Source organism: Panulirus ornatus, chromosome 5 (assembly GCF_036320965.1).
Source record: "Panulirus ornatus isolate Po-2019 chromosome 5, ASM3632096v1, whole genome shotgun sequence".
Lineage (NCBI taxonomy): Eukaryota > Metazoa > Arthropoda > Malacostraca > Decapoda > Palinuridae > Panulirus > Panulirus ornatus.
The window spans coordinates 39590176-39609294 of NC_092228.1; the positions used below are offsets into that span (position 1 = coordinate 39590176).

The 19119-nt window shown below is 42.0% G+C and overlaps 1 protein-coding gene across 3 annotated transcripts in view; it reads right to left on the bottom strand.

Annotated features, from left to right (window-relative positions):
* The window catches only part of LOC139748680 (cadherin-AgCad1-like), a 305223-nt gene that overhangs the window by 260001 nt on the left and 26103 nt on the right, over window positions 1–19119 (bottom strand). For all 3 annotated transcript variants that reach the window (XM_071661965.1, XM_071661968.1, XM_071661967.1), the window contains 2 exons: window positions 15114–15251; window positions 13482–13643 (listed from right to left, as the gene is read on the bottom strand). In XM_071661965.1, the coding sequence (XP_071518066.1) occupies window positions 13482–13643; window positions 15114–15251 (300 nt within the window). The remainder of the gene's footprint in view (window positions 1–13481; window positions 13644–15113; window positions 15252–19119) is intronic.

A 19119-nucleotide genomic window follows, 5' to 3' on the forward strand; every position in this document is an offset into this window, starting at 1 on the left:
GTTATTTAATGTATGTATGACTCATGGTGAGGTGCCTCAGGATTGGCAGAATGCCTGCATAGTGCCATTATACAAAGGCAAAGGGGATAAGACTGAGTGCTCAAATTACTGAGGTATAAGTTTGTAAAGTACTCCTGGTAAATTATATGGGAGGGTATTGATTGAGAGGGTGAAGGCATGTACAGAGCATCAGATTGGGGAAGAGCAGTGTGGTTTCAGAAGTGGTAGAGGATGTGTGGATCAGGTGTTTGCTTTGAAGAATGTATGTGAGAAATACTTAGAAAAGCAAATGGATTTGTATGTAGCATTTATGGATCTGGAGAAGGCATATGATAGAGTTGATAGAGATGCTCTGTGGAAGGTATTAAGAGTATATGGTGTGGGAGGTAAGTTGACAGAAGCAGTGAAAAGTTTTTATCGAGGATGTAAGGCATTTGCACATGTAGGAAGAGAGGAAAGTGATTGGTTCTTGGTGAATGTTGGTTTGAGGCACGGGTGAATGATGTCTCCATGGTTGTTTAATTTGTTTATGGATGGGGTTGCTAGGGAAGTGAATGCAAGAGTTTTGGAAAGAGGGGCAAGTATGCAGTCTGTTATGGAGGAGAGAACTTGGGAAGTGAGTCACTTGTTGTCTGCTGATGATACAACACTGGTGGCTGATTCAGGTGAGAAACTGCAGAAGCTGGTGACTGAGTTTGGTAGAGTGTGTGAAAGAAGAAAGCTGAGGGTAAATGTGAATAAGAGCAAGGTTATTAGGTACAGTAGGGTTGAGGGACAAGTCAATTGGGAGGTAAGTTTGAATGGAGAAAAACTGGAGGAAGTGAAGTGTTTCAGATATCTGGGAGTGGATTTGGCAGTGGATGGAACCATGCAAGCGGAACTGAATCATAGGGTGGAGGAGGGGGCGAAAGTTCTGGGAGCGTTGAAGAATGTGTGGAAGTCGAGAACATTATCTCGGAAAGCAAAAATGGGTATGTTTGAAGGAATAGTGGTTCCAACAATGTTGTATGGTTGCGAGGCATGGGCTATGGATAGAGTTGTGCGCAGGAGGGTGAATGTGCTAGAAATGAGATGTTTGAGGACAATGTGTGGTGTGAGGTGGTTTGATCGAGTAAGTAATGTAAGGGTAAGAGAGATGTGTGGAAATAAAAAGAGTGTGGTTGAGAGAGCAGAAGAGGGTGTTTTGAAATGGTTTGGGCACATGGAGAGAAGGAGTAAGGAAAGATTGACCAAGAGGATATATGTGTCGGAGGTGGAGGGAACGAGGAGAAGTGGGAGACCAAATTGGAGGTGGAAAGATGGAGTGAAAAAGATTTTGAATGATCGGGGCCTGAACATGCAGGAGGGTGAAAGGCGGGCAAGGAATAGAGTGAATTGGATCGATGTGGTATACCGGGGTTGACGTGCTGTCAGTGGATTGAATCAGGGCATGTGAAGCGTCTGGGGTAAACCATGGAAAGTCATGTGGGGCCTGGATGTTGAAAGGGAGCTGTGGTTTCGGGCATTATTGCATGACAGCTAGAAACTGAGTGTGAACAAATGGGGCCTTTGTTGTCTTTTCCTAGCGCTACCTCGCACACATGAGGGGGGGAGGGGGATAGTATTCCAAGTGCGGCAAGGTGGCGATGGGAATGAATAAAGGCAGACAGTGTGAATTGTGTGCATGGGTATATATATATGTGTCTGTGTGTGTATATATATATGTGTACATTGAGATGTATAGGTATGTACATTTGTGTGTGTGGACGTGTATGTATGTACATGTGTATGGGGGTGGGTTGGGCCATTTCTTTCATCTGTTTCCTTGCGCTACCTCGCAAACGCGGGAGACAGCGACAAAGCAAAATATAAATAAATAAGAATGAGAAGGAGACTTGTGTGAGGAAGTACCAGGAGAGACTGAGTACAGAATGGAAAAAGGTGAGAACAATGGAAATAAGAGGAGTGGGGGAGGAATGGGATGTATTTAGGGAATCAGTGATGGATTGTGCAAAAGATGCTTGTGGCATGAGAAGCGTGGCAGGTGGGCAGATTAGAAAGGGTAGTGAGTGGTGGGATGAAGAAGTAAGATTATTAGTGAAAGAGAAGAGAGGGGCATTTGGATGATTTTTGCAGGGAAAAAATGAAACTGAGTGGGAGATGTATAAAAGAAAGAGACAGGAGGTCAAGAGAAAGGTGCAAGAGGTGAAAAAGAGGGCAAATGAGTGTTGGGGTGAGAGAGTATCATTAAATTTTAGGGAGAATAAAAAGATGTTCTGGAAGGAGGTAAATAAAGTGCGTAAGACAAGGGAGAAAATGGGAACTTCAGTGAAGGGCGCTAATGGGGAGGTGATAAAAAGTAGTGGTTATGTGAGAAGGAGATGGAGTGAGTATTTTGAAGGTTTGTTGAATGTGTTTGATGATAGAGTGGCAGATATAGGGTGTTTTGGTCGAGGTGGTGTGCAAAGTGAGAGGGTTAGGGAAAATGATTTGGTAAACAGAGAAGAGGTAGTAAAAGCTTTGCGGAAGATGAAAGCCGGCAAGGCAGCAGGTTTGGATGGGATTGCAGTGGAATCTATTAAAAAAGAGGGTGACTGTATTGTTAACTGGTTGGTAAGGTTATTTAATGTATGTATGACTCATGGTGAGGTGCCTGAGGATTGGCGGAATGCGTGCATAGTGCCATTGTACAAAGGCAAAGGGGATAAGGGTGAGTGCTCAAATTACAGAGGTATAAGTTTGCTGAGTATTCCTGGTAAATTATATGGGAGGGTATTGATTGAGAGGGTGAAGGCATGTACAGAGCATCAGATTGGGGAAGAGCAGTGTGGTTTCAGAAGTGGTAGAGGATGCGCGGATCAGGTGTTTGCTTTGAAGAATGTATGTGAGAAATACTTAGAAAAGCAAATGGATTTGTATGTAACATTTATGGATCTGGAGAAGGCATATGATAGAGTGGATAGAGATGCTCTGTGGAAGGTATTAAGAATATATGGTGTGGGAGGCAAGTTATTAGAAGCAGTGAAAAGTTTTTATCGAGGATGTAAGGCATGTGTACGTGTAGGAAGAGAGGAAAATGATTGGTTCTCAGTAAATGTAGGTATGCGGCAGGGGTGTGTGATGTCTCCATGGTTGTTTAATTTGTTTATGGATGGGGTTGTTAGGGAGGTGAATGCAAGAGGTTTGGAAAGAGGGGCAAGTATGAAGTCTGTTGTGGATGAGAGAGCTTGGGAAGTGAGTCAGTTGTTGTTCACTGATGATACAGCGCTGGTGGCTGATTCATGTGAGAAACTGCAGAAGCTGGTGACTGAGTTTGGTAAAGTGTGTGAAAGAAGAAAGTTAAGAGTAAATGTGAATAAGAGCAAGGTTATTAGGTACAGTAGGGTTGAGGGTCAAGTCAATTGGGAGGTGAGTTTGAATGGAGAAAAACTGGAGGAAGTGAAGTGTTTTAGATATCTGGGAGTGGATCTGGCAGCGGATGGAACCATGGAAGCGGATGTGGATCATAGGGTGGGGGAGGGGGCGAAAATCCTGGGGGCCTTGAAGAATGTGTGGAAGTCGAGAACATTATCTCGGAAAGCAAAAATGGGTATGTTTGAAGGAATAGTGGTTCCAACAATGTTGTATGGTTGCGAGGCGTGGGCTATGGATAGAGTTGTGCGCAGGAGGATGGATGTGCTGGAAATGGGATGTTTGAGGACAATGTGTGGTGGGAGTTGGTTTGATCGAGTAAGTAACGTAAGGGTAAGAGAGATGTGTGGAAATAAAAAGAGTGTGGTTGAGAGAGCAGAAGAGGGTGTTTTGATATGGTTTGGGCACATGGAGAGAATGAGAGAGGAAAGATTGACCAAGAGGATATATGTGTCGGAGGTGGAGGGAACGAGGAGAAGAGGGAGACCAAATTGGAGGTGGAAAGATGGAGTGAAAAAGATTTTGTGTGATCGGGGCCTGAACATGCAGGAGGGTGAAAGGAGGGCAAGGAATAGAGTGAATTGGAGCGATGTGGTATACCGGGGTTGACGTGCTGTCAGTGGATTGAATCAGGGCATGTGAAGCGTCTGGGGTAAACCATGGAAAGCTGTGTAGGTATGTATATTTTGTGTGTGTGGACGTATGTATATACATGTGTATGGGGGTGGGTTGGGCCATTTCTTCGTCTGTTTCCTTGCGCTACCTCGCAAACGCGGGAGACAGCGACAAAGAAAAAAAAAAAATGTATATGTGCGTATGTATGTGTATGTGTGTGTATGTGTATATGTATATATATATGTATATTATCCCTGGGGATAGGGGTGAAAGAATACTTCCCACGTATTCCTCGCGTGTCGTAGAAAGCGACTGGAGGGGACGGGAGCGGGGTCCAGAAATCCTCCCCTCCTTGTATTTTTTAACTTTCTAAAATGGGAAACAGAAGAAGGAGTCACGCGGGGAGTGCTCATCCTCCTCGAAGGCTCAGATTGGGGTGCCTAAATGTGTGTGGATGTAACCAAGATGTGAAAAAAGGAGAGATAGGTAGTATGTTTGAGGAAAGGAACCTGGATGTTTTGGCTCTGAGTGAAACGAAGCTCAAGGGTAAAGGGGACGAGTGGTTTGGGAATGTCTGGGGAGTAAAGTCAGGGGTTAGTGAGAGGACAAGAGCAAGGGAAGGAGTAGCAATACTCCTGAAACAGGAGTTGTGGGAGTATGTGATAGAATGTAAGAAAGTAAATTCTTGATTAATATGGGTAAAACTGAAAGTTGATGGAGAGAGGTGGGTGATTATTGGTGCATATGCACCTGGGCATGAGAAGAAAGATCATGAGAGGCAAGTGTTTTGGAAGCAGCTGAATGAGTGTGTTAGTGGTTTTGATGCACGAGACCGGGTTATAGTGATGGGTGATTTGAATGCAAAGGTGAGTAATGTAGCAGTTGAGGGAATAATTGGTATACATGGGGTGTTCAGTGTTGTAAATGGAAATGGTGAAGAGCTTGTAGATTTATGTGCTGAAAAAGAACTGATGATTGGGAATACCTGGTTTAAAAAGCGAGATATACATAAGTATACTTATGTAAGTAGGAGAGATGGCCAGAGAGCATTATTGGATTACGTGTTAATTGACAGGCGTGCGAAAGAGAGACTTTTGGATGTTAATGTGCTGAGAGGTGCAACTGGAGGGATGTCTGATCATTATCTTGTGGAGGCTAAGGTGAAGATTTGTATGGGTTTTCAGAAAAGAAGAGTGAATGTTGGGGTGAAGAGGGTGGTGAGAGTAAGTGAGCTTGGGAAGGAGACTTGTGTGAGGAAGTACCAGGAGAGACTGAGTACAGAATGGAAAAAGGTGAGAACAATGGAAGTAAGGGGAGTGGGGGAGGAATGGGATGTATTTAGGGAATCAGTGATGGATTGCGCAAAAGATGCTTGTGGCATGAGAAGAGTGGGAGGTGGGTTGATTAGAAAGGGTAGTGAGTGGTGGGATGAAGAAGTAAGAGTATTAGTGAAAGAGAAGAGAGAGGCATTCGGACGATTTTTGCAGGGAAAAAATGCAATTGAGTGGGAGATGTATAAAAGAAAGAGACAGGAGGTCAAGAGAAAGGTGCAAGAGGTGAAAAAAAAGGGCAAATGAGAGTTGGGGTGAGAGAGTATCATTAAATTTTAGGGAGAATAAAAAGATGTTCTGGAAGGAGGTAAATAAAGTGCGTAAGACAAGGGAGCAAATGGGAACTTCAGTGAAGGGCGCAAATGGAGAGGTGATAACAAGTAGTGGTGATGTGAGAAGGAGATGGAGTGAGTATTTTGAAGGTTTGTTGAATGTGTTTGATGATAGAGTGGCAGATATAGGGTGTTTTGGTCGAGGTGGTGTGCAAAGTGAGAGGGTTAGGAAAAAATGATTTGGTAAACAGAGAAGAGGTAGTAAAAGCTTTGCAGAAGATGAAAGCCGGCAAGGCAGCAGGTTTGGATGGTATTGCAGTGGAATTTATTAAAAAAGGGGGTGACTGTATTGTTGACTGGTTGGTAAGGTTATCTAATGTATGTATGACTCATGGTGAGGTGCCTGAGGATTGGCGGAATGCGTGCATAGTGCCACTGTACAAAGGCAAAGGGGATAAGAGTGAGTGCTCAAATTACAGAGGTATAAGTTTGTTGAGTATTCCTGGTAAATTATATGGGAGGGTATTGATTGAGAGGGTGAAGGCATGTACAGAGCATCAGATTGGGGAAGAGCAGTGTGGTTTCATAAGTGGTAGAGGATGTGTGGATCAGGTGTTTGCTTTGAAGAATGTATGTGAGAAATACTTAGAAAAGCAAATGGATTTGTATGTAGCATTTATGGATCTGGAGAAGGCATATGATAGAGTTGATAGAGATGCTCTGTGGAAGGTATTGAGAATATATGGTGTGGGAGGCAAGTTGTTAGAAGCAGTGAAAAGTTTTTATCGAGGATGTAAGGCATGTGTACGTGTAGGAAGAGAGGAAAGTGATTGGTTCTCAGTGAATGTAGGTTTGCGGCAGGGGTGTGTGATGTCTCTATGGTTGTTTAATTTGTTTATGGATGGGGTTGTTAGGGAGGTAAATGCAAGAGTTTTGGAAAGAGGGGCAAGTATGAAGTCTGTTGGGGATGAGAGAGCTTGGGAAGTGAGTCAGTTGTTGTTTGCTGATGATACAGCACTGGTGGCTGATTCATGTGAGAAACTGCAGAAGCTGGTGACTGAGTTTGGTAAAGTGTGTGAAAGAAGAAAGTTAAGAGTAAATGCGAATAAGAGCAAGGTTATTAGGTACAGTAGGGTTGAGGGTCAAGTCAATTGGGAGGTAAGTTTGAATGGAGAAAAACTGGAGGAAGTGAAGTGTTTTAGATATCTGGGAGTGGATCTGGCAGCGGATGGAACCATGGAAGCGGAAGTGGATCACAGGGTGGGGGAGGGGGTGAAAATCCTGGGAGCCTTGAAGAATGTGTGGAAGTCGAGAACATTATCTCGGAAAGCAAAAATGGGTATGTTTGAAGGAACAGTGGTTCTAACAATGTTGTAAGGTTGCGAAGCGTGGGCTATCGATAGAGTTGTGCGCAGGAGGATGGATGTGCTGGAAATGAGATGTTTGAGGACAATGTGTGGTGTGAGGTGGTTTGATCGAGTAAGTAACGTCAGGGTAAGAGAGATGTGTGGAAATAAAAAGAGCGTGGTTGAGAGATCAGAAGAGGGTGTTTTGAAATGGTTTGGGCACATGGAGAGAATGAGTGAGGAAAGATTGACCAAGAGGATATATGTGTCGGAGGTGGAGGGAACGAGGAGAAGTGGGAGACCAAATTGGAGGTGGAAAGATGGAGTGAAAAAGATTTTGTGTGATCGGGGCCTGAACATGCAGAAAGGTGAAAGGAGGGCAAGGAATAGAGTGAATTGGATCGATGTGGTATACCGGGGTTGACGTGCTGTCAGTGGATTGAATCAGGGCATGTGAAGCGTCTGGGGTAAACCATGGAAAGCTGTGTAGGTATGTATATTTGCGTGTGTGGACGTATGTATATACATGTGTATGGGGGTGGGTTGGGCCATTTCTTTCGTCTGTATCGTTGCGCTACCTCGCAAACGCGGGAGACAGCGACAAAGCATAAAAAAAAAATTCTTATTTACTTTGCTTTGTCGCTGTCTCCCGCGTTAGCGAGGTAGTGCAAGGAAACAGACGAAAGAATGGCCCAACCCACCTACATACACATGTATATAAATAAACGTCCACACACGCACATATACATACCTATACATCTCAACGTATACATATATATACATACACAGACATATACGTATATACACATGTACATAATTCATACTGTCTGCCCTAATTCATTCCTGTCGCCACCACACCACACATGAAATAACAACCCCCTCCCCTCGCATGAGCACGAGGTAGCACTAGGAAAAGACAACAAAGGCCAAATTCGTTCACACTCAGTCTCTAGCTGTCATGTATAATGCACAGAAACCACAGCTCCCTTTCCACATACAGGCTCCACAAAACTTTCCATGGTTTACCCCAGACACTTCACATACCCTGGTTCAATCCATTGACAGCACATCGACTCTGGTATACCACATAGTTCTAATTCACTCTAGCCCTTGCACGCCTTTCACTCCCCTGCATGTTCAGGCCCCAATCACTCAAAATCTTTTTCACTCCATCCTTCCACTTCCAATTTGGTCTCCCACTTCTCCTCATTTCCTCCACCTCTGACACATATATCCTCTTGGTCAATCTTTCCTCACTCATTCTCTCCATGTGACGAAACCATTTCAATACACCCTCTTCTGCTCTCTCAACCACACTCTTTTTATTACCCCACATCTCTCTTACCCTTTCATTTCTTACTCGATCAAACCGCCTCACATCACATATTATCCTCAAACTTTTCATTTCCAACACATCAACCCTTCTCTGACCATGCCTCACAACCATATAACATTCTTGGAACCACTATTCCTTCAAACATACCCATTTTTGCTCTCCGAGATAACATTCTCGCCTTCCACACATTTTTCCACGCTCCCAGAACCTTTGTCCCCTCCCCACCCTGTGACTCACTTCTGCTTCCATGCTTCCATCCGATGCTAAATCTACTCCCAGATATCTAAAACACTTCACTTAATCCAGTGTTTCTCCATTCAAACTTACCTCCCAATTTACTTGTCCCTAAACCCTACTGTACCTAATAACCTTGCTCTTATTCACATCTACTCTCAGTTTTCTTCTTTCACACACTACCAAACTCAGTCACCAACTTCTGCAGTTTCTCACCCGAATCAGCCACCAGCGCTGTAACATCATCGAAAAACAACTGACTCACTTCCCAAACCCTCTCATCCACAAAAGACTACATAATTGCTCCTCTCTCCAAAACTTTTGCATTCACCTCCCTAACAACCCCATCCATAAACAAATTAAACAACCATGGAGACATCATGCACCCCTGCCACAAATTGACATTCAATGGGAACCAATCAATTCCCTCTCTTCCTACTCATGCATTGCCTTATATCCTCGATAAAAACTTTTCACTGCTTCTAGCAACTTGCCTCCCACACCATATACTCTTAATACCATCCATAGAGCATCTCTATCAACTCTATCATAAGCCTTCTCCAGATTCATAAATGCTACATACAAATCCACCTGTTTTTCTAAGTATTTCTCACACACATTCTTCAAAGGAAACACCTGATCCACACATCCTCTACCACTTCTGAAACCACACTGCTCTTCCCCAATCTGATGCCTTGTACATGCCTTCATCCTCTCAATCAATACCTTCCCATATAATTTCCCAGGAATACTCATCAAACTTATAACTCTGTAATTTGAGCACTCACCTTTATCCCCTTTGCCTTTGTACAATGGCACTACACATGCATTCTGCCAATCTTCATGGTTTTTCACCATGAACCATAAATACACTGAATATCTTCACCAACCAGTCAACAACACAGTCACCTCTTTTTTAATAAATTCCACTGCAATACCATCCAAACCTGCTGCCTTGCTGGCTTTCATCTTCCGCAAAGCTTTCTCTGCCTCTTGTCTATTTACTTAATCATTCTCCCTGACCCCTCTCACTTCGCACACCACCTCGACCAAAACACCCTATATCTGCCACTCTATCATCAATCACATTCAACAAACCTTCAAAATACTCACTTCATCTCCCTCTCACATCATCAATACTTGTTACCACGTCCCCATTTGCCCCCTTCTACGATGTTCCCAGTTGTTCTCATCTTACGCACTTTATTTACCTCTTTCCAAAACATCTTTATATTCTCCCTAAAATTTATTGATACTCTCGCCCCAACTCTCATTTGCCCTCTCTTTCACCTCTTGCACCTTTCTCTTGACCCCCTACCTCTTTTTTTCATTCATCTCTCATTCATTTGCACTTCCACCCTGCAAAAATCGTCCAAATGCCTCTTTCTTCTCTTTCACTAAAAATGTTACTTCTTCATCCCACTACTCACTGCCCTTTCTAATCTGCCCACCTCCCACCTTTCTCATGCCATAGCCATCATTTGTGCCAGCCATCACTACCTCCCTGAATACATCCCATTCCTCCCCCACTCCCCTTATGTCATTTGCTCTCACCTTTTTCCATTCTGCACTCAATCTCTCCTAGTACTTCCTCACACAAGTTTCCTTTCCAAGCTTACTTACTCTCACCACTCTCTTCACCCCAACATTCTCTCTTCTTTTCTGAAAACCTCTACATATCTTCACCTTCGCCTCCACAAGATAATGGTCTGACATCCCTCCAGTTGCCCCTCTCAGCACACTGATATCCAAAAGTCTCTCTTTCACATGCCTATCAATTAACACGGAATCCAATAAATGCTCTCTGACCATCTCCCCTACTTCCATACATATACTTATGTATATCTCTCTTTACAAACCAGGTATTCCCAATTACCAGTCCTTTTTCAGCACATAAATCTACAAGCTCTTCACCATTTCCATTTACAACACTGACCCCATGTACATCAATTATACCCTCAACTGCCACATTGCTCACCTCTGCATTCAAATCACCCATCACTATAACCCGGTCTCATGCATCAAAGCTGCTAATACACTCACTCAGCTGCTCCTAAAACACTTGCCTCTCATGATCCTTCTTCTCATGACCAGGTGCATAGGCACCAATAATCACCCATCTCTCTCCATTCACTTTCAGTTTTACCCATATCAATCTACAGTTTACTTTCTTTCACTATCACATACTCCCACAACTCATGCTTCTGGAGTAGTGCTACTCCTTCCTTTGCTCTTGTCCACTCACCAACCCCTGACTTTACTCCTAAGACATTCCCAAACCATTCTTCCCCTTTATCCTTGAGCTTCATTTCACTCAGAGCCAAAACATCCAGGTTCCTTTCCTCAAACATAATACCCTATCTCTCCTTTTCTCTCATCTTGGTTACATCCACACACATTTAGACACCCTAATCTGAGCTTTCAAGGTGGATGAGCACTCCACACATGACTCCTCCTTCTGTTTCCCCTTATAAAGTTAAAATACAAGAAGGGGAAGGTTTCTAGGCCCTCCCCCCCGCGCTCAAGTCCCCTTTAGTCGCCTTCTATGACATGCGGGATGCGTGGGAAGTATTCTTTCTCCTCTATCCCCAGATATAGATGTGTATATGTGCGTGTGTGGGCGTTTATGTATAAACAGCCATTCTTTTGTCTGTTTCCTTGCGCTACCTTGCTAACGCGGGAGTCAGCGAAAAAGTATAATAAATAAATAAATAAATAAATAATATACAAGCATACGTATGTGAGTTGGATAAATGGTCAGCAGGCACTGTTGGATTGCATATTAACTAAGAAGCACATAAAAGAAAGACTAAGATGTAAACATGCTGAGAGGGACAGCTGGTGGAATGCCTGATCGCTATCTTGTGGAGGCAATGGTGAAGATTTGTAGAGCTTTTTCAAAAAGAGGAATGTAGAGAAGAGAGTGGTGAGAGTAATTGAGTATGGAAAGTGCAGGAGTTGAAAAAGAGGGCACACGAGAGCTGGGGTGAGCAAGCATCTGTAAACTTTAAGACGACTAAAAACTATTTCCGGAAAAACATAAATAATGTGCAAAAACAAGAGAATAAATAGGAATATTGATGAAGGGAACAAAAGGCGAAGTGATAAAAGGTAATGGTGAAGTGAGGGGGATATGGAGTATTTTGAAAGACCTGCTCAATGTGTTTGATGATAAGAGTGGCAGAAGTAGGGTGGTTAAGTCAGGGGCGTATGCAAAGAGAGAGAGCCATGGAGTGGTTTGGTGAAGAGAGAAGAGGTGCTGAAAGCCTTGTGCAAAATGAAATGTGAAAAGTTGGCTTAGTGGATGTTGAATTTATCAAGAAAGGGGGTTACTGTGTTGTTGAATGGTGATAAGGGTATTCAACGTATGTATGGATCATGATGAGATGTCTGAAGATTGGCAATGCATCATAGTGCCACTGTAGAAAGACATGGGAGATAAAGGTGAATGTTCAAACTACAGAGGTATAAGACTGTCAAGTTCACTTGGCAATGTGTACAGGAGGATACTGACTAACAGGGTGAAGACATGTACAGAACTGCAGATTGGGGAAGAGAAGTGTGGTTTCAGAAGTGATAGTGGATGTGTGAACAAGGTGTTTTCTTTATAGAATGTGTGTGAGAAATGCTCAAAGAAAAAGAGGGCTTTGTTTATGGTATCTATGGAACTGGAGAAAGTATATGATAGGGTTGATCAAGATGCCTTGCGGAAGGTCTTAAGAACATATGGCATGGAAGGAAAGCAGCTAGAAGCAGTAAAAAGTCTTTATCATGTGTGTAAGGCATGTGTATGTGTAGGAAGAGAGGAGAGTGAATGGTTCCAACTGAAGGTTGGTCTGTGAAAGGGGTGTGTGATGTCACCATAGTTGTTTAATCTGTTCCTTCTTTTAGAAACTGAAATGCAAGAAGGGGAGGGTTTCCATTCCCAACTTCCACCCCTTTTAGTCACCTTCTATGACTTTTTTCTTTCTTTCATACTATTCACCATTTCCTGCGTTAGCGAGGTAGCGTTAAGAACAGAGGACTGGGCCTTTGAGGGAATATCCTCACCTGGCCCCCTTCTCTGTTCCTCCTTTTGGAAAAATAAAAAAAAAAAGAGGGGAGGATTTCCAGCTCCCCTCCCTTCCCTTTTAGTCACCTTCTACAACATGCAGGGAATACGTGGGAAGTATCCTTTCTCCCCTATCCCCAGGGATAACCTTCTATGACACACAGGAAAAATGGAGGTAGAATTCTTTCTCCCCTACCCAGGGATGAAAATCTCTTATCTTTACAGTGGCAAAGACTAGAACACTTCTACTTCATCATACAAATATAGAACTAATTTGAGCCATAATACTGCACCACATCACAGGGACTACCCAGTCAGTGTTACCAAATGTAAATGTATGCAACTTTTTTCTCTTCACCTTAATATGCCCTAAGATTGAGTTGTGGGTTATATGGAGGAATTGCATGCAGAGGATAAATAAGGGATTCTCTTCCTTACAAATCTGGTATCAGAGGGCACCTAGTTTGTTTGTTCCTTTTGTACTGAAGTCTGTGGTATGGAAAGTGAATGTCATCTATGCATCCTATATAATGCCCAGTAGATAGTGTTCTGATAATTAGAAGCAAGTGACCATTTCATTCTGAAGTTACAAACAACTGGGACTCTTCAGGCAGTTTGAGGTCATACATATTCACTGTCAAACATCTTTCAATACAGTTCTCCATACATGAACATTATGTACAGTGAGGTTTTATAGCAGATACTCTTTTGTAACTTGACTAAAGATGGACTGTCCAGAAAAATTAGAAGTATTCAGTATAGAATGGTTGTAACAACTGGAGTATCACTGGGCCCAGCTCTAAACCCAGTCTAATCTGTGATGTCCTTCTGAGAAGCAAAATTATGAAATCTATCAATACCATGGTTACACAAATGAGACAATACCCTTAGGGAAAATAAATATACCGTAATATTTAGTGTAGCATTCTGACATTCATAGTCAAAGGAGGTATTTCCATCATTCCACTGAGCCTCTAGAGTAACACTCTGATTATGCATGCCTACATGTGGGATTACTTTAAGATCGTCAGGCATGCTGGAGGTTAGAGTGAAGGTTCCTTTGTTCCCCTGGAATAAAAAATAAAACTAAGATAAAGTTCTTTTCGCCCACTATAGCAAATTTATATTCTAAGATAATCAGCAAAAATAAGTGCTAAATGTGTAACAGCCAGGTACTGTGAATAAATCTTCAGCATATCTTTTGAACATTGCTAATGAAGTCCCACATTTTTAGAAAATATATACATTAACTAGAAGTTTTATATATCATACCATAGAAACTTCTTGACTGTGAATGAAAAAACTCTAAATGGATGCATGTGTAATCAATTTTGATATGTTTATTTGAAATATGTACATTAACTCTCACAGGCTCATATCTCCACTGCACTATCACTTGACACAGACAATTATCTCCACTGCACTATCACCTAACACAGACAATCATCTCCACTGCACTATCACCTAACACAATCACCATTGCACTATCACCTAATACAAACATACATTTCCACTGCACTATCACCTACCACAAACACATACCACTGCTCCATCACCTAACACTGCCATACACTTTCAGTTTTACCCACCAATCTAGAATCTACTTTCTTAACACTCTATCACACACTCCAAGAGCTCCTGCTTCAGAAGTAGTACTACTCCTTCCTTAGCTCTTGTCCTGTAACCAACCCCTGACTTTATTTCCAAGACGTTTCCAAACCATTCTCCCCCTTTACTCGAGTTTCGTTTCACTCTTTTTATCTCTGTTAAAACCAGTGAAACTTAGACATAGCCAGCCTGAGCCTTTGAGGACAAACCATCATTGGCTTCTTCTTCTGTTTTTAGTTTTAGAAAGTGATAGTATGAGTTATCTGTTTCTATCTCTCCACTCCTATCCATATCAGTCATGTCATACAATGTGTTGGAGATAATGGAGTAGTATTCTTATACCTCAACCTCCATGGATATATATGCTTTCTTTGTTATTTGAACATGATATTTGCTTTTGCTGCAACCTTTGCAGCATAAACTGATGGTTTCAGGGTAAGGGGAACATACAAAATTAAAGTTTTTCTAATTCAGTCCTCATCAGCATTGCTCATTCCATACTACATGCAAGATTTTGCATTTACTTTCATTGAACATAAGAGCTCACTCACTTGCTCCTAGGTACACCCCTATTATTCATTTTAAACCCTCTACCTTAAATTTTCAAGATGTATTAAATTCATAATCTTTCAAATTTAATCCTTTACAAAAAGAATATGATATTCACTATTTGTCTTAAAGTAAGACTCCCCTTCATCAGTGATTGATTTTTTTCTGGGGTAAGAGCAGCATTTCTTACAACTGAAAGGCAGGCATATTCTGACCATTCATATACTGTTCCGCACATGTATCTTGTGTCATTTATACTTCAATCTTCTTTGTGTCAATATATAAAATGTGTAACAGCTATCATATAACCTCACAGATGGTTCAGTCTTCACAAAGCAACATTACAACATATCAGCACATGAAAACATGTTTTCCACATACCTCATCCATATCATATACATATATATTCAGATCCAAAGGAAAGTTCCTGCCTGTCAGTTCTCGCATTTCAGTACAGAACACTTCACTTGTAAAGACTGGTTTCTTATTGTTTTTATCAACTATGAAGATTTCTGTGACCTGTAATGAGGGAGATATTCATTAATTTTTTCTTCTACAATTTATTCATTTATTATACTTGATCGCCATTCCCATATCAGCGAGGTAGCACCAGGAAACAGACACATAATGGCTAATCCACACTTTTTCATTTTTTCATTATACCTGATCGCTGTTTCCCACGTCAGTGAGGTAGCGTCAGGAAACAGATGAAGAATGGCCCATCCACTCATATACACATATAAATACATAATCACCCATATACATACATATACATATCAACATATACACATACAGATATATACATATACACACTTGTGCATGTTCATACTTGCTTCCCCTCATCCATTAATGGCAACACCCTGGCGCATAGGAAACAGCATCGCTACCCCCCACTTCTGTTAGGTAGAGCCATGGAAACAGACAAAAACAGCCACATTTGTTCACACTCAGTCTCTGGCTGTCATGTGTAATGCACTGAAACCACAGCTCCCTATCCACATCCAGGCCCCACAGACCTTTCCATGGTTTACCCCAGACGTTTCACATGCCCTGGTTCAGTCCACTGACATCACATCATCCCCAGTATGCCAAATCATTCCAATTCACTCTATTCCTTGCACGCCTCTCACCCTCCTGTACCTTCAGGTCTCGATCACTTAAAATCTTTTTCACTCCATCCTTCCACCTCCAATTTGGTCTCCCACTTCTTGTTCCCTCCACCTCTGACACATATGTCCTCTTTGTCAATCTTTCCTCACTCATTCTCTCCATACGTCCAAACCATCTTAACACACCATCTTCTGCTCTCTCAACCACACTCATTCTATCACCACACATCCCTCTTACCCTTTCATTACTTACTTGATCAAACCACCTCACACCATTTATTGTCCTAAAACATTTCATTTCCAACACATCCACCCTCCTCTGTACAACCCTATCCATAGCACATGCCTTGAAACCATATAATGTTCTTGGAACTAATATTCCTTCAAACATACCTATTTTTGCTCTCTGAGATAACATTTTCTCCTTTTACACATTCTTCATCACTCCCAGAACCTTCGCCCCTCCCCCACCCTGTGACTCACGCTTCCATGGTTCCATTTGCTGCTAAGTCCACTCCCAGATATCTAAAACACTTCACTTACTCCAATTTTTCTCCATTCAAACATACATCCCAATTATCACGTCCCTCAACCCTACTGAACCTAATATCCTTGCTCTTATTCACATTTACATTCAAATTTCTCCTGTCACACACTTTTCCAAACTCAGTCACCAACTTTTACAGTTTCTCACCCGAATCAGCCACTAGTGCTGTATCATCGGTGAACAACTGACTCACTTCCCATGCCCTCTCATCCTCAACAGACTGCATACTTGCCTTTCTCTTACATTTACCTCTCTAACCATCCCATCTATAAACAAATTAAACAACCATGAGGACATCACACATCCCTGCCACGGACCTACCTTTGTTGGGAACCAATCACTCTCTTCTCTTCCTACTCGTACATATGCCCTACATCCTTGATAAAAACCTTTCACTGTCTGCTTCTAGCAGCTTACCTCCCACACCATATACTCTTAAGAACTTTCACAAAGCATCTCTATCAACCCTATCATATGCCTTCTTCACATCCATAAATGCTACATACAAATCCCTCTGTTTTTCTAAGTATTTTTCACACACATTCTTCAAAGCAAACACCTGATCCACACATCCTCCTCCACATCTAAAACCACACTGCTCCTACCCACTCTGATATTCTGTGCATGCCTTCACCCTCTCAATCAATACCCTCCCAGTAATACTCAACAAACTTATGCCTCTGTAGTTTGAACATTCACCTTCATCCCCTTTGCCTTTGTACAAAGGCACTATACATGCATTCTGCCAATCCTCAAGCACTTAATCATAGTCCATACATACACTGAATATCCTAACCAACCAATCAAAAACTCAGTTACCCCTTTCTTAATAAATTTTACAGCAATACTATTCAAACCTGATGCCTTGCCAGATTTCATCTTCCACAAGGTTTTCACCACTTCTTCTCTCTTAACTAAAGCATTCTCCCTGACCCTCTCACTTCACCCACCACCCCAACCAATACACCCTACATCTGCCACTCTATCACATTCAACAAACCTTCAAAATACTCACTCCATCTACTTCTCACTTCATCACTACCTGTTATCACTTCCAACCTTGCCCCTTCACCAAAGTCCCCATTTGTTCTCTCGTCTTATGTACATCATTTACCTCCTCCCAAAACATGTTTTTATTCTCCTTAAAGTTTAACAATTCTTTCATCCCAACTCTCATTTGCCCTCTTTTTCAACCCCTGCATCTTCTTCTTCTTCTTGACCTCCTACCACTTTCTTTCATACATCTCCCAAAAATTTGCACTCCCTTGTAAGTATCTTCTAAACGCTTCTCTTTTCTCTTTCACTAATAACTTTACTTCTTCATCCCACTACTCGCTACCTTTTATAATCTGCCTACCTCCCGCCTTTCTCATGCTACATGCATCTCTTGCACATGCCATCACTGCTTCCCTAAATACATTCCATTCCTAACCCACTCCCCTCATGTCATTTGCTCTCCTTTTGCCATTCTACACTCAGTCTCTCCTGATACTTCCTCTTACAAGTCTCCTTTCCAAGCTTGCTTACTCTCACCACTCTCTTCTGAACATTTTTCTCTTCTCTTTTGATAGGCTCTACAAATCTTCACCTTCGCCTCCACAAGATAGTGATCAGACATGCCACCAGTTGTCCCTCTCAGCACATTAACATCCAAAAATCTCTCTTTTACATGCCTATTAATTAACATGTGATCTAATAATGTCCTTTGACCATCTCTCCTACTCACATATGTATATTTATGTATATCTCTCTTTTTAAACCAGGTATTCCCAATCACCAATCTTTTTTCAGCACACAAATGCACAAGTTCTTCACCATTTCCATTTACAACAATGAATACCCCATGTACACTAATTATACCCTCAACTGCCACATTAATCACCTTCACATTTTAATCACCCGTAACTAATACCCGGTCTCGTGCACCAAAGCTGCTGACACACTCACTCAGCTGCTCCGAAAACACTTGCCTCTCATGACCATGTGCATAACACCAATAATCACCCATCTCTCTCCACCCACTTTCAATTTTACCCACATGAATCTACAATTTACTTTCTTACACTCTATCACACACTCCCACAACTCCTGCTTCAAGAGCAGTGCCACTCTTTCCTTGGCTCTTGTCCTCTCACTAACCCTTGACTTTACTCCCAAGACTTTTCTAAACCATTCTTCCCCTTTGCCCTTAAGCTTTGTTTCACTCAGAGCTAGAACATCCAGGTTTCTCTGTTCAAACACACTACATATCTCTCCCTTCTTCTCATCTTGGTTACATCCACACATATTCAAACACCCCAATCTGAGACTTCAAAGGAAGATGAGCACTCCCTACTAGGCTCCTTCTTCTGTTTCCCTTTTTAGAAGTTAAAATACAAGATGGGAAGGGTTTCCAGCCCTTCTCTCCGACCCCCTTTACTTACCTTCTACGACACATGGGGAATAAGTAAGAAGTATTCTTTCTCCACTATCTAAAATATCAATGAAAATTAGGCACAGCAAAACAATGTCAAAACACTTATAATGTACACATATACTGTTGCATAAAAATGCATGGATAAAGATTTTTATCAAAAGCCACAATGTACACAACACAATCACCCTAAAAGAGCTCATTACACTAAAGTAATACATAGGCTAACCTGGACATCCCAAGAATTCACACTGAAGCTGTGCCAGTATGTGCAAACCCAAGAACAGGCTGTCACTGACAAGAAGCCATGCTAGTTTT